Genomic DNA, 16631 nt, shown 5'->3' on the forward strand with positions numbered 1-16631 from the left:
GAGATAAAAGTGCTGAAAAAAACATTTGATCTGCTTCCACAGCACCTGTAACCATGACCAACGTGAAAGTCAATGAAGCCCAGCAAATACTGAACCAGAGATTCTCTCTGACCTGTGACACCGCTGGAACGGTTTACTCCATTCACTGGATGAGGAACGGCTGGCCTCTGTATGCTGACAACAGAACAGACTTCTCTATGAACAACAATACACTGACATTCAACTCTGTCCAGCATTCTGACAACGGAGACTATCAGTGTTCTGCTTCCAACCCCCTCAGCAACATGACCAGCCCAAACTATAGACTGATCGTGAACTGTGAGTAGTTATTAACAAGTTCAACTTTGACCCCATGGCCTGAGGTGGAATCTTTTTAAACTTCCTTTATAATTATTGTAGTAAAGTCAATGTGATGGTTTGGATCTCACCTCTATTACCATCTGACAAATGTTGATGACCTTTGACCTTCTGGCCAATGAAAGATGTTGCGTTTAACTCACATGTGTCAAACTCATTCCACAAAGGGACGACTGTCAGTGGGTTTTTCAAACCTAACTTGAACTTGATATACATTTTAACGTCCCTTATTAGTAAGGAACTCCCCAAACCTGGTTGTCTAGGTCTCAATTGAAAGGAAAAAACAAAAACCAGAAGACACTAGGAACTCCATGGAAGGAATTTGACACACCTGGTCTAACTGATTGTCTTTTGTATCATAGATGGACCGGAGATGCCTATTATAACAGGACCAGCATTAGGAGAAACAGGACACAGCGTGACCTTCAACTGCTCAGCCTCCTCTCAGCCTCTCTGCCACTTCAGCTGGTTCTTCAATGGCTCCCAGGTGGCGACTGGCTCAGAGTATGAGACTGGCCCACTGACCTTAGCCAGTCATGGGGAGTACACCTGTGTGGCCTTCAACAACGTCACTTGCAGAAACAGCACTGTCTCCAAGTTGCTCACTGTCGTTGGTGAGTCAGTAACTGCTACTTAATATCAAGGGACTATAAGTTTCTTTAATTTGTGTTCTGTTGGTTTTAGACAGTATTTGTGCTGTTGAACCTACAGTATAATTAGATGGAAGTTGAGATATAAAGTTATGAAAAACCCTTTCATCTGCTTTCCACAGCACCTGTGACCATGACCATTGTGAAAGTCATTGGAGTCCAACCAATACTGAATGAGAGATTCTCTCTGACCTGCGACACAGCTGGAACGGTTTACTCCATTCACTGGATGAGGAACGGCTGGCTTCTGTATGCTGACAACAGAACAGACTTCTCTATGAACAACAATACACTGAGCTTCAACTCCGTCCAGCATTCTGACAACGGAGACTATCAGTGTTCTGCTTCCAACCCCCTCAGCAACATGACCAGCCCAGAATACAAACTGATCGTCAACTGTGAGTAGGCATTAACAAGTTCAACTTTGACCCCATGGCCTGAGGTGGAATCTTTTTGAACATCCTTTATAAATATTGTGTTGGAGTCAATGTGATGGTTTGGATCTCACCTCTTAAATCATCTGACATATGTTGATAACCTTTGACCTTCTGGCCAATGACAGACGTTGGATTTAACTCAAATGTGTCATACTCATTCCACAGAAGGTTGAGTTTTTCGATCCTCCCTTGAACTTGCTTGATGTATTAAGGTCCCTTATTAGTAAGGAAATCCCCAAACCTGGCTGTCTAGGTCTCAATTGAAAGGAAAAACTAAAAACCAGCAGACACTAGGAACTCCATGGAATTAATTTGATGCACCTGGTCTAACTGATTGTCTATTGTATCATAGATGGACCGGAGATGCCTTTAATAACAGGACCAGCTTTAGGAGAAACAGGACACAGCGTGACCTTCAACTGCTCAGCCTCCTCTCAGCCTCTCTGCCACTTCAGCTGGTTCTTCAATGGCTCCCAGGTGGCGACTGACTCAGTGTATGAGACTGGCCCACTGACCTTAGCCAGTCATGGGGAATACATCTGTGTGGCCTTCAACAACATCACTTGCAGAAACAGCACTGTCTCTAAGATACTCAACATTGTTGGTGAGTCAGTAACTGCTACTTAAAATCAAGTGACTAAAAGTGTATTTACTTTGTTTCATTTGGTTTTAGACACAGTATACGTGCTGTTGAACCTACAGAATAATAAAATGGAAGTTGAGATAAAAGTGCTGAAAAAAACATTTGATCTGCTTCCACAGCACCTGTAACCATGACCAACGTGAAAGTCAATGAAGCCCAGCAAATACTGAACCAGAGATTCTCTCTGACCTGTGACACCGCTGGAACGGTTTACTCCATTCACTGGATGAAGAACGGCTGGCCTCTGTATGCTGACAACAGAACAGACTTCTCTATGAACAACAATACACTGACATTCAACTCCGTCCAGCATTTTGACAACGGAGACTATCAGTGTTCTGCTTCCAACCCCCTCAGCAACATGACCAGCCCAAACTATAGACTGATCGTGAACTGTGAGTAGTTATTAACAAGTTCAACTTTGACCCCATGGCCTGAGGTGGAATCTTTTTAAACTTCCTTTATAGTTATTGTAGTAAAGTCAATGTGATGGTTTGGATCTCACCTCTATTACCATCTGACAAATGTTGATGACCTTTGACCTTCTGGCCAATGAAAGATATTGCGTTTAACTCACATGTGTCAAACTCATTCCACAAAGGGACGACTGTCAGTGGGTTTTTCAAACCTAACTTGAACTTGATATACATTTTAACGTCCCTTATTAGTAAGGAACTCCCCAAACCTGGTTGTCTAGGTCTCAATTGAAAGGAAAAAACAAAAACCAGAAGACACTAGGAACTCCATGGAAGGAATTTGACACACCTGGTCTAACTGATTGTCTTTTGTATCATAGATGGACCGGAGATGCCTATTATAACAGGACCAGCATTAGGAGAAACAGGACACAGCGTGACCTTCAACTGCTCAGCCTCCTCTCAGCCTCTCTGCCACTTCAGCTGGTTCTTCAATGGCTCCCAGGTGGCGACTGGCTCAGAGTATGAGACTGGCCCACTGACCTTAGCCAGTCATGGGGAGTACACCTGTGTGGCCTTCAACAACGTCACTTGCAGAAACAGCACTGTCTCCAAGTTGCTCACTGTCGTTGGTGAGTCAGTAACTGCTACTTAATATCAAGGGACTATAAGTTTCTTTAATTTGTGTTCTGTTGGTTTTAGACAGTATTTGTGCTGTTGAACCTACAGAATAATAAAATGGAAGTTGAGATATAAAGTTATGAAAAACCCTTTCATCTGCTTTCCACAGCACCTGTGACCATGACCATTGTGAAAGTCATTGGAGTCCAACCAATACTGAATGAGAGATTCTCTCTGACCTGCGACACAGCTGGAACGGTTTACTCCATTCATTGGATGAGGAACGGCTGGCTTCTGTGTGCTGACAACAGAACAGACTTCTCTATGAACAACAATACACTGACCTTCAACTCCGTCCAGCATTCTGACAACGGAGACTATCAGTGTTCTGCTTCCAACCCCCTCAGCAACATGACCAGCCCAGAATACAAACTGATCGTCAACTGTGAGTAGGCATTAACAAGTTCAACTTTGACCCCATGGCCTGAGGTGGAATCTTTTTGAACATCCTTTATAAATATTGTGTTGGAGTCAATGTGATGGTTTGGATCTCACCTCTTAAATCATCTGACATATGTTGATAACCTTTGACCTTCTGGCCAATGACAGACGTTGGATTTAACTCAAATGTGTCATACTCATTCCACAGAAGGTTGAGTTTTTCGATCCTCCCTTGAACTTGCTTGATGTATTAAGGTCCCTTATTAGTAAGGAAATCCCCAAACCTGGCTGTCTAGGTCTCAATTGAAAGGAAAAACTAAAAACCAGCAGACACTAGGAACTCCATGGAATTAATTTGATGCACCTGGTCTAACTGATTGTCTATTGTATCATAGATGGACCGGAGATGCATTTAATAACAGGACCAGCTTTAGGAGAAACAGGACACAGCGTGACCTTCAACTGCTCAGCCTCCTCTCAGCCTCTCTGCCACTTCAGCTGGTTCTTCAATGGCTCCCAGGTGGCGACTGACTCAGTGTATGAGACTGGCCCACTGACCTTAGCCAGTCATGGGGAATACATCTGTGTGGCCTTCAACAACATCACTTGCAGAAACAGCACTGTCTCTAAGATACTCAACATTGTTGGTGAGTCAGTAACTGCTACTTAAAATCAAGTGACTAAAAGTGTATTTACTTTGTTTCATTTGGTTTTAGACACAGTATACGTGCTGTTAAACCTACAGAATAATAAAATGGAAGTTGAGATAAAAGTGCTGAAAAAAACATTTGATCTGCTTCCACAGCACCTGTAACCATGACCAACGTGAAAGTCAATGAAGCCCAGCAAATACTGAACCAGAGATTCTCTCTGACCTGTGACACCGCTGGAACGGTTTACTCCATTCACTGGATGAAGAACGGCTGGCCTCTGTATGCTGACAACAGAACAGACTTCTCTATGAACAACAATACACTGAGCTTCAACTCCGTCCAGCATTCTGACAACGGAGACTATCAGTGTTCTGCTTCCAACCCCCTCAGCAACATGACCAGCCCAAACTATAGACTGATCGTGAACTGTGAGTAGGCATTAACAAGTTCAACTTTGACCCCATGGCCTGAGGTGGAATCTTTTTAAACTTCCTTTATAATTATTGTAGTAAAGTCAATGTGATGGTTTGGATCTCACCTCTATTACCATCTGACAAATGTTGATGACCTTTGACCTTCTGGCCAATGACAGACGTTGGATTTAACTCAAATGTGTCATACTCATTCCACAGAAGGTTGAGTTTTTCGATCATCCCTTGAACTTGCTTGATGTATTAAGGTCCCTTATTAGTAAGGAAATCCCCAAACCTGGCTGTCTAGGTCTCAATTGAAAGGAAAAACTAAAAACCAGCAGACACTAGGAACTCCATGGAATTAATTTGATGCACCTGGTCTAACTGATTGTCTATTGTATCATAGATGGACCAGAGATGCCTTTAATAACAGGACCAGCTTTAGGAGAAACAGGACACAGCGTGACCTTCAACTGCTCAGTCTCCTCTCAGCCTCTCAGCCAGTTCAGATGGTTCTTCAATGGGTCCCAGGTGGCGACTGGCTCAGTGTATGAGACTAGCCCACTGACCTTAGCCAGTCATGGGGAGTACACCTGTGTGGCCTTCAACAACATCACTTGCCTTAACAGCACTGTCTCCAAGATGCTCACTGTTGTTGGTGAGACTCGTTCTAACCGTAATCCTTTAAATGATTCGTTTGGTGTACTTTCTTGAGAACAAATAATCCCTCTGCAGCCATTAAACCTACTGCAACCATTGAAACAATTTCACTTTGTTCTCAGCGCCAATAACCTCAGTGTCCATAAGCACCAGTGGAACCCAGGCGATAGAGGGTGACCCCTTTACAATGACTTGCAATATCGTTGGTGATCCTAGCTCCATTCACTGGTGGAAGAACCTCACGTTAGTGCATCTGGACAACAGAACCCACGTCTCTTTCGACAACAGAACACTGACCTTCAACCCTGTCCAGTATTCTTCCTATGGAGAATATCAGTGTATGGCCAGAAATAGTGTGAGCAACAGAACTAGCAACCGCTACACACTCCTAGTGAATTGTAAGTAATAATGGGGATCTATTCTTGTCAAAGATAGAGAAGGAAATAACTGTGATGACATATTAAGAAGTCAATAATCAACCATAAGGTAGTTAAAGTTGAATGTTTCGATGTCGTTATCTGATTTTCACAGATGGACCCAAGAAACCTGTGATAGCTGGTGCACCCATTGCCGAAACAGAACAAAGAGTGACCTTCAACTGCTCAGCCTCCTCTCAGCCTCCCAGCCAGTTCAGCTGGTTCTTCAATGGCTCCCAGGTGGAGACTGGCTCAGTGTATGAGACTGGCCCACTGACCTTAGCCAGTCATGGGGAGTACACCTGTGTGGCCTTCAACAACGCCACTGGCAGAAACAGCACTGTCTCCAAGATGCTCACCGTCATTGGTAAATCAGACTACAGATTCCCATAAATTGTCCTTATGCACAAAAAGTGTATTTCTCTCAAAAGTTATGCACAGATTTGTTTACATCAAAAATCTAATTCATTTATATAGCCCTTCTTATATCAGCTGATATCTCAAAGTGCTGTACAGAAACCCAGTCTAAAACCCCAATCAGCAAGCAATGCAGGTGTAGAAGCACGGTGGCTAGGAAAAACTCCCTAGAAAGGCCGAAACCTAGGAAGAAACCTGGAGAGGAACCAGACTATGAGGGGTGGCCAGTCCTCTTCTGGCTGTGCCGGGTGGAGATTATAACACAACATGGCCAAGATATTCAAATGTTCATAAATGACCAGCATGGTCAAATAATAATAATCATAGTAGTTGTCGTGGGTGCAGCAAGTCAGCACCTCAGGAGTAAATGTCAGTTTGCTTTTCATAGCCGATCATTAAGAGTATCTCTACCGCTCCTGCTGTCTCTAGAGAGTTGAAAAAACAGCAGGTCTGGGACAGGTAGCACGTCCGGTGAACAGGTCAGGGTTCCATAGCCGCAGGCAGAACAGTTGAAACTGGAGCAGCAGCACGGCCAGGTGGACTGGTGACAGCAAGGAGTCATCATGCCAGGTAGTCCTGAGGCATGGTCCTAGGGCTCAGGTGCTCCGAGAGAGAGAAAGAAAGAGAGAAAGAGAGAATTAGAGAGAGCATACTTAAATTCACACAGGACACTGGATAAGACAGGAGAAGTACTCCAGATATAACAAACCAACCCTAGCCCGCCGACACATAAACTACTGCAGCATAAATACTGGAGGCTGAGACAGGAGGGGTCAGGAGACACTGTGGCCCCATCCGATGATACCCCCAGACATGGCCAAACAGGAAGGATATAACCCCACCCACTTTGCCAAAGCACAGCCCCCACACCACTAGAGGGATATCTTCAACCACCAACTTACCATCCTGAGACAAGGCCGAGTATAGCCCACAAAGATCTCCGCCACGGCACAACCCAAGGGGGGGCGCCAACCTACCATCCCTACCATACATTCCTGTTAGTGAGCAGTTCTTTATTGCCAAGATAATCCATCCACCTGACAGGTGTGGCATATCAAGAAGCTGATTAAACAGAATGATCATTTCACAGTTGCACCTTGTGCTCGGGACAATAAAAGGCCACTCTAAAATGTGCAGTTTTGTCACACAACACAATGCCACAAATGTGTCATGTTTTGAGGGAGCGTGCAATTGTCATGCTGACTGCAGGAATGTCCACCGGAGCTGTTGCCAGATAATTTAATATTAATTTCCCTACCATAAGCCATTTTAGAGAATTTTTCAGTACATCCAACTGGCCTCACAATCACAGAACAAGTGTAACCATGCCAGTCCAGGACCTTCACATCCAGCTTGTTCACCTGCAGGATTGTCTGAGACTAGCCACTTTGAAAGCTATTGAAACTGAGGAGTATTTCTGTCTGTAATAAAGCCCTAATAAACAGTAATTTACAATCCATCAGATCATACAACCATTTGTTTTATATACACTGCTCAAAAAAATTAAGGGAACACTTAAACAACACAATGTAACTCCAAGTCAATCACACTTCTGTGAAATCAAACTGTCCACTTAGGAAGCAACACTGATTGACAATAAATTTCACATGCTGTTGTGCAAATGGAATAGACAACAGGTGGAAATTATAGGCAATTATCAAGACACCCCCAATAAAGGAGTGGTTCTGCAGGTGGTGACCACAGACCACTTCTCAGTTCCTATGCTTCCTGGCTGATGTTTTGGTCACTTTTGAATGCTGCCGGTGCTTTCACTCTAGTGGTAGCATGAGACGGAGTCTACAACCCACACAAGTGGCTCAGGTAGTGCAGCTCATCCAGGATGGCACATCAATGCGAGCTGTGGCAAGAAGGTTTGCTGTGTCTGTCAGCGTAGTGTCCAGAGCATGGAGGCGCTACCAGGAGACAGGCCAGTACATCAGGAGACGTGGAGGAGGCCGTAGGAGGGCAACAACCCAGCAGCAGGACCGCTACCTCCGCCTTTGTGCAAGGAGGAGCAGGTGGAGCACTGCCAGAGCCCTGCAAAATGACCTCCAGCAGGCCACAAATGTGCATGTGTCTGCTCAAACGGTCAGAAACAGACTCCATGAGGGTGGTATGAGGGCCCGACGTCCACAGGTGCGGGTTGTGCTTACAGCCCAACACCGTGCAGGACGTTTGGCATTTGCCAGAGAACACCAAGATTGGCAAATTCGCCACTGGCGCCCTGTGCTCTTCACAGATGAAAGCAGGTTCACACTGAGCACATGTGACAGACGTGACACAGTCTGGAGACGCCGTGGAGAACGTTCTGCTGCCTGCAACATCCACCAGCATGACCGGTTTGGCGGTGGGTCAGTCATGGTGTGGGGTGGCATTTCTTTGGGGGGCCGCACAGCCCTCCATGTGCTCGCCAGAGGTAGCCTGACTGCCATTAGGTACCGAGATGAGATCCTCAGACCCCTTGTGAGACCATATGCTGGTGCGGTTGGCCCTGGGTTCCTCCTAATGCAAGACAATGCTAGACCTCATGTGGCTGGAGTGTGTCAGCAGTTCCTGCAAGAGGAAGGCATTGATGCTATGGACTGGCCCGCCCGTTCCCCAGACCTGAATCCAAATGAGCACATCTGGGACATCATGTCTCGCTCCATCCACCAACATCACGTTGCACCACAGACTGTCCAGGAGTTGGCGGATGCTTTAGTCCAGGTCTGGGAGGAGATCCCTCAGGAGACCATCCACCACCTCATCAGGAGCATGCCCAGGCGTTGTAGGGAGGTCATACAGGCACGTGGAGGCCACACACACTACTGAGCCTCATTTTGACTTGTTTTAAGGACATCACATCAAAGTTGGATCAGCCTGTAGTGTGGTTTTTCACTTTAATTTTGAGTGTGACTCCAAATCCAGACCTCCATGGGTTGATACATTTGATTTCCATTGATAATTTTTGTGTGATTTTGTTGTCAGCACATTCAACTATGTAAAGAAAAAAGTATTTAATTAGAATATTTCATTCATTCAGATCTAGGATGTGTTATTTTAGTGTTCCCTTTATTTTTTCGAGCAGTGTATATATACATGTTTTATATATCCAACTTTTGCGTCGCTGGAACTAAACATTTGATCAAATGGCAAATCTTGATACTGTACATAAAGCAATACACTTCCTCTGTCCTCACAGAGGCTATAAAGTCAGTGATGGTGAAACGAAACAAAATACCAATATCATCTGACAACCTAACCCTGACCTGTGATGTCACCGGGCGCTATGACACCATCTACTGGATGAAGGACAACCTGTCTCTGGTCCTGAACAACACCTTGAACTCTGACATCACCATCTCTAACAACTCTCTGCACTTCAGTCCAGTCAAGGTGTCTAACGATGGAAACTATCAGTGCGTTGCCACCAACCTCTTTGGTCCACACATCAGCCCTAAATACCAGCTACTGGTGAACTGTAAGTACTGTTTTTTTAATCTGTTGGTAAAATATTTTAAAAGATAGGCATTTGATGTTATATTATGTAGAAAGTCAGAAACCCACCACTATTATGATGGTTAGTGCTTCTGGGATCTTTGGGACGTCCCTACCCAAGACCCTAACCTTAACCATAACTCTTACCTAACTCTGACCTTTACCCTTACCTTAACCACTTTACATTTCAACTTCAATGGGGTGATTTCAGAGTTGGATATCCCAAGGATTCCGTTTAGACTTTTCCCTATTATGACCCCTCCTCTCTGAACCTCTCTCTGTAGATGGCCCTCTGAGTGTGAACGTCTCTGGCCCAGGCTTAGTGGTGATTGGCTCAGTAATCCCTGTCAATCTGAAGTGCTCAGCCGACTCCCGGCCAACCAGCGAGTACCGATGGAAATACAACAACCAATCATTGCCCGCGACTGGTCCTTTGATGGCTGTAGGCGTCTCCTTGAAAAATGCAGGGATATACACCTGTGTGGCCAAGAACTCTCTAACTAACATCTCAATGTTCAAGACCATTAGTCTGGATGTCACCGGTAAGTGGGTGGGTTCTTATAATTAAATGTCACAAAGTTGTTTTTATTACGTAGAATTTAATTTGGTTCTAGTTTGCGTACGTGTTTGTGCAGGGATCATTTTCATACATCATGGAAATGCAATACAGACATTTTCTGAACTGGTGGGTACAGACAGGAATCGAGAAGATATATACAATTGAATTTGGAAGTTTACATATCCCCCTCTTCTCCGATTATCTTTGTCCCCTCCTCTCCCATTATCTTTGTCCCCCTCCTCTCCCAACCTCTTTGTCCCCCTTCTCTCCCAATCTTCTTTCTCTTTCAGGCCACTCACCTGTCCCTCCATTCCAGTCCAGAGTTGGTCTGATGTTGATGGGCCTTGTAGCTCTCTCTCTGCCTCTGATCAACCACTGAGACTACCACACTGCACGTCTGCTGGCTGGGAGCCAATCACTCCCTTCCCTCTACCCTCACTGACTCCCCTCGATGATCTGAAAAAGGACTGGATAGAAATAAGTGGTATTGTCAATATTGTAATTGCCCCATCTTGCCACTATAGGGCTGGGTTTAGTATGCTCAGCTCCTTCCCAATGCTTTTACATTGTGAGGAGAGAGTCAACAAGAGATCAGATGGGAGGGGTCTATCCCCTTAGAATAGAACCCACCTCGACAGTGTGTTTTTATGTCAATCATCTCTATAAACTGATATTCTTTTTAAAAACTGGTCTTCAACAAGGTAATTGAAGGGGCAAACATCCACTGCTCAGTTGTGCTGCCTATTTCTGTTTCTAATTAAATGTTCTTAGATATTCACTGCCCTTGTGACTGACTGTTGCCCTGGTGTCCATTCACTGAGTCCCTTTCTGTGTTCTGCGTTTGATCATGTATGTAAACTCTGTAGTTCAAGTACAAATTCAGGTTTATTACCTTATAAATACCTTAAAGGTAAAACGTTTCAAAACGATAATACATTTAACTGGTGTTCATGTAAAACATGGCTTGTTTTTCACATTTAATATATAAGCTTGTAAATCCTCGGAGGAGACTAAGGCTTGTGCTCTTGTCTTATGTTTATACTTCCTCTTCATTAATTATTGTCTTAAATTAAGTTTAGTCTTTTCACCCATGTCCTACTGAATGGTGCAATCTTGGGTGATTTCTTTATCGGCAAAATCGCTGTGAAGCAATGTGAATTTAATGAAGTAGCAACAGAGCTATTTAGGGTGGCACAAAAAACGCAAAAGGAAATATGAAATCTAATGATAAAATTATAAAATAATACATTGGAATTCAATTCACACACATAGTGAAACTTGTTATAAAACATGTATTTCAAAGGAGTATAATTATATAATACATTTTTATTAAAAAAACTAGTCATGGTTCCTGAGCGAGCAATATGAGATTACAAAACATTGTTACAAGGTTTATAAAGTAGTTATTAAAGGTCAACTCTTTAAATTGGAATACTCATGAAGTTTTTGCCTTGGTCACCCTTTGACTTCTGTACTCTTTCCATGAGCTTCTGGCATTTCCACTGATTCTTAAATCCTTTTCTTAGGCACATTGCCACAACTGGATTGTGCGTAGGTCAGAGAGGATGGGATGGGAGAGAGATACACAGATTGGTGACTTTGGGAGAGTCCATGGTAACAAGTGTTGTAGAAACTCTTGAATGTACTGCTGTTAGTGTTACAGAAACTCACAGGCCTTCCTGGGCTTGCGGTAGGATTTGGCAGACTCCTGGCAGAGGCAGCCTCCACTCCAACCCTCTCTCCTCCTCCCTGAGTGACACAAAGTAAACTGCTGTATTAGCCTGAGTACCATTCAGTTTCTGCCAACTAATTGCCATTCAAAAACATTACTATCATGGTTTGTAAGAAACAGACTGACAAGCAGGCTAGGATTGTAAAAAAAACTAAACAACACAAACTACTGTATACCCTTAAAATATACATAATGGACAAATAGCAATGACTTCCTAATCACTCACCCTTACAGTCACACAGTCTGTCATGGTGTCTGGGGGGGTTGATCTGGTCTCCAACTCTCCCTGTGTACTACACTGTACCTGTAGCTTGACTGACACCTGAATGTTGTACATCAGTTTCAAGAATCCCTTGGTAGAGAGGATGAGTGAGAGAGGTTGATCAGAATGGATATGTACAGTAAGTATGATGGATATTTTTCAATGATTGATGAGTCTGTATGATGGATATGTACAGTTGAAGTTGGAAGTTTCCATACACCTCAGTCAAATACATTTAAACTCAGTTTTTAACAATTCCTGACATCTAATCCTAGTTAAAATGACCTGTCTTATGTCAGTTAGAACACCACTTTATTTTAAGAATGTGACATGTCAGAATAATAGTAGAGAATGATTTATTTCAGCATTTCTTTCTTTCATCACATTCCCAGTGGGTCAGAAGTTTACATACACTCAATTAGTATTTGGGTTGCATTGCCTTTAAATTGTTTAACTTGGGTCAAACGTTTCAGGTAGCCTTCCACAAGCTTCCCACAATAAGTTGTGTGAATTTTGGCCCATTCCTCCTGACAGAGCTGGTGTAACTAAGTCAGGTTTGTAGGCCTCCTTGCTCGTACACGCTTTTTCAGTTCTGCCCACAAATTTTCTATAGGATTGACGTCAGGGCTTTGTGATGGCCACTCCAATACCTTGACTTTGTTGTCCTTAAGCCATTTTGCCACAACTTTGGAAGTAGTCTTGGGGTCATTGTCCACTTGGAAGACCCATATCCGACCAAGCTTTAACTTCCTGACTGATGTCTTGAAATGTTGCTTCAATATATCCACATAATTTTCCTTCTCATGATGCCATCTATTTTGTGAAGTGCACCAGACCCTCCTGCAGCAAAGCACCCCACAACACGTTGCTACCACCCCCGTCCTTCACAGTTGGGATGGTGTTCTTCGGCTTGCAAGCCTCCCCGTTTTTCCTCCAAACATAACGATGGTCATTATGGCCAAACAGTTCTGTTTTTGTGTCATCAGACCAGAGGACATTTCTCCAAAAAGTACGATCTCTGTCCTCATGTGCAGTTGCAAACCATAGTCTGGCTTTTTTTATGGTGGTTTTGGAGCATGGTGGATTTGGAGCCTTTTCCAAGCTTCTACCTTGCTGAGCGGCCTTTCAGGATATGTCGATATAGGACTCGTTTTACTGTGGATATAGATACTTTTGTACCTGTTTCCTCCAGCATCTTCACAAGGTCCTTTGCTGTTGTTCTGGGATTGATTTGCACTTTTCGCACCAAAGTACGTTCATCTCTAGGAGACAGAACGTGTCTCCTTCCTGAGCGGTATGACGGCTGCATGGTCCCATGGTGTTTATACTTGCATACTATTGTTTGTACAGATGAACGTGGTACCTTCATGCGTTTGGAAATTGTTCCCAAAGATGAACCAGACTTGTGGACGTAAACAAAAAAAATCTGAGATCTTTGCTGATTTCTTTTGATTTTCCCATGATGTCAAGCAAAGAGGCACTGAGTTTGAAGGTAGGCCTTGAAATACATCCACAGGTACACCTCCAATTGACTCAAATAATGTCAATTAGCAGAAGCTTCTAAAGCCATGATATCATTTTCTGGAATTTTCCAAAATGTTTAAAGGCACAGTCAATTTAGTGTATGTAAACTTCTGACACATTGGAATTATGATACAGTGAATTATAAGTGAAATAATCTGTCTGTAAACAATTGTTGGAAAAATGACTTGTGTCATGCACAAGACAGATGTCCTAACCGACTTGCCGAAACTATAGTTTGTTAACAAGAGATTTGTGGAGTGGTTGAAAAATGAGTTTTAATGACTCCAACCTAAGTGTATGTAAACTTCCGACTTCAACTGTATGTAATCAAATCAGATTTCACAACATACCCAATACACACAAATCTAAGTAAAGGGATGGAATTAAGAATATATAAATATATGGACGAGCAATGTCAACACGGCATAGACCAAGATACAGTAGAATAGTATAGAATACAGTATATACATATGAGATAAGTAATGCAAGATATGTTAACTATTAAAGTGACTAGTGTTCCATTTATTAAAGTAGCCAGTGATTTGAAGTCTGTATATATAGTCAGCAGCCTCTCTGTGCTAGTGATGGCTGTTTAACAGTCTGATGGCCTTGAGATAGAAGCTGTTTTCAGTCTTTTGGTCCCAGCTTTGATGCACCTGTACTGACCTCGCCTTCTGGATGATAGCGGGGTGAACAGGCAGTGGCTCGGGTGGTTGTTGTCCTTGATTATCTTTTTGGCCTTCCTGACAGGTGCTGTAGGTGTCCTGGAGGGCAGGTAGTTTTCCTGGCACCACACTCCCAGCGCCCTCACCTCCTCACTGTAGGCTGTCTTGTCGTTGTTGGTAATCAAGTCTACTACGGTTGTGTCGTCTGTAAACTTGATGATTGAGTTGGAAGCGTAATTGGCCACGCAGTCATGGGTGAATAGGGACTACAGGAGGGGTCTGAGCATGCACCCTTGTGGGGCCCCAGTGTTGAGGATCAGTGAAGGTGTCGTTTCCTACCTTCACCACCTGGGGGCGGCTCGTTAGGAAGGCCAGTACCCATTTGCACAGGGAGGGGTTCAGACGCAGGGCCTCGAGCTTAATGATGAGCTTGGAGGGTACTATGATGTTGAATGCTGAGCTTTAGTCAGTGAACAGCATTCTTACATAGGTAATCCTCTTGTCCAGATGGGATAGGGCAGTGTGATGGCGATTGCATCGTCTGTGGACCTATTGGGGCGGTAAGCAAATTGAAGTGGGTCTAGGGTGACAGGTAAGGTGGAGGTGATATGGTCCTTGACTAGTCTCGCAAAGCACTTCATAATGACTGAAGTGAATGCTACGGGGCAATAGTCATTTAGTTCAGTTACCTTTGCCTTCTTGGGTACAGAAACAATGGTGGCCATCTTGAAGCATGTGGGGATAGCAGACTGGGATAGGGAGAGGTTGAATATGTGCCAGCTGATTGAATATGGACATTTTGGATATATATCGACGGAATTAATCGAACAAAAGGACCATTTGTGATGTTTATGGGACAAATTGGAGTGCCAACAACAGAAGCTCGTCAAAGGTAAGGCATGAATTATATTTTTATTTCTGCGTTTTGTGTCGCGCCTGCATGGTTGAAATATGCTTCTCTGTCTTTGTTTACTATTGTGCTATCCTCAGATAATAGCATCGTTTGCTTTCGCCGAAAAGCCTATTTGAATTCTGACATGTTGGCTGGATTCACAACCAGTGTAGCTTTAATTTTAATTTTAATTTGGTGCTCTGCATTTTGCCAAGTGAGACAGTAGCGTCCCGCCTAAACTCAGATTTTTGGATATAAATATGAACTTTACCGAACAAAACATACATGTATTGTGTACAATGAAGTCCTATGAGTGTCATCTGATGAAGATCAAAGGTTAGTGATTAAATTTCTCTCTATTTCTGCTTTTTGTTACTCCTCTCTTTGGCTGGAAATATGGCTGTCTTTTTCTGTGACTTGGCTCATACCTAACATAATCGTTTGGTGTGCTTTTGTCGTAAAACCTTTTTGAAATCGGACACTTTGGCTGGATTTACAACAAGTGTATCTTTAAAATGGTGTAAAATACTTGTATGTTTGAGGAATTTAAATTATGGGATTTCTGTTGTTTTGAATTTGGCGCCCTGCAGTTTCACTGGCTGTTGACGAGGTGGGACGCTACCGTCCCACATACCCTAGAGAAGTTAAGAGCTAAATGTAGTTCTTTCACAGACACCTCAAATAATGCACATCAGTAGCATCTGTAATAAGTGTAACCTGCTATAGCTCACTGTACATGCAACAGTAAATCACACAGAATATTCCATACTTTACCTTGTCCTTGACCGGTGAATGCCAATACACAGAACAGCAAAAGTATCTTTATTCCCATTCCTATGGCCACAAAATCCTTGTGAATGTGCAATAAAACCTCTGCCGCTACAACTGAATGAACAACTAACCTCTGCAGTTACTTCAGCCCTTTATATAGACGTGTGTCTCAGTCTGAGATGAAAGGGCCATGTTGTGTGAAGCGCGTGCCCCTACCTAAACCAACACCTGCCTTGTTATATACGCCAAGAGTTTTGGAAAGAGTGGACGTTGGCCAAAACAACACCTCATAGTGCTACTGATGAGTGAAGTCAGCCTGACAGGTGGATGAGGGCCCCTTATGATACTGACCTGTGATAGACACTATGACAAAACACTCTTCTGCCTTCATGGCTTATGTTCAATAAATATACCTTCTTTGAGAGCAAACTAGCAAATAACATTCATTAAATAGAATGTTCACCTGACTTGAAGGCAGCTTGAAACTGTCAGCCAGACACTGTGATTGTGTTTCCTTGGCAAACATGAAGACAATGATCAAATGTTCCTCTAGCAAAACAATGAGGAAATTAAAGCATCATTGATCTGATAGGTCAATATGCTGCCCAGATCATCTTTCAAGCGA

At 43.4% G+C, this 16631-nt stretch overlaps 3 protein-coding genes and 1 long non-coding RNA gene across 4 annotated transcripts; 3 read left to right on the top strand and 1 right to left on the bottom strand.

Moving 5' to 3' along the window:
- Positions 1-52: 52 nt before the first annotated feature.
- Positions 53-2071, top strand: LOC139572571 (cell adhesion molecule CEACAM1-like). The gene is made up of 4 exons (XM_071395280.1): positions 53-318; positions 720-971; positions 1130-1405; positions 1797-2071. Exons 1-4 carry the CDS (start codon positions 54-56, stop codon positions 2069-2071), a joined length of 1068 nt encoding a protein of 355 aa, XP_071251381.1. The 5' UTR covers position 53.
- Positions 2072-2216: 145 nt separating this feature from the next.
- Positions 2217-3577, top strand: LOC139572572 (cell adhesion molecule CEACAM1-like). Its single transcript, XM_071395281.1, has 3 exons — positions 2217-2482; positions 2884-3135; positions 3294-3577. The coding sequence occupies exons 1-3, from the start codon at positions 2218-2220 to the stop codon at positions 3575-3577; spliced, it is 801 nt and encodes a 266-aa protein (XP_071251382.1). The 5' UTR covers position 2217.
- An 803-nt stretch (positions 3578-4380) lies between these two features.
- Positions 4381-10938, top strand: LOC139573390 (cell adhesion molecule CEACAM5-like). Its single transcript, XM_071396782.1, has 7 exons — positions 4381-4646; positions 5038-5289; positions 5414-5689; positions 5823-6074; positions 9306-9584; positions 9886-10143; positions 10451-10938. Exons 1-7 carry the CDS (start codon positions 4382-4384, stop codon positions 10537-10539), a joined length of 1671 nt encoding a protein of 556 aa, XP_071252883.1. The 5' UTR covers position 4381; the 3' UTR covers positions 10540-10938.
- An 88-nt stretch (positions 10939-11026) lies between these two features.
- On the bottom strand, positions 11027-13066 carry LOC139573391 (uncharacterized). The gene is made up of 3 exons (XR_011674589.1): positions 12119-13066; positions 11832-11909; positions 11027-11700 (listed from the first exon to the last, which is right to left on the bottom strand). It is a non-coding gene; the product is annotated as an uncharacterized lncRNA (long non-coding RNA).
- Between the last annotated feature and the right edge of the window lie 3565 nt (positions 13067-16631).

Source organism: Salvelinus alpinus, chromosome 4, assembly GCF_045679555.1.
Source record: "Salvelinus alpinus chromosome 4, SLU_Salpinus.1, whole genome shotgun sequence".
In the NCBI taxonomy this organism is placed as follows: Eukaryota; Metazoa; Chordata; class Actinopteri; order Salmoniformes; family Salmonidae; genus Salvelinus; species Salvelinus alpinus.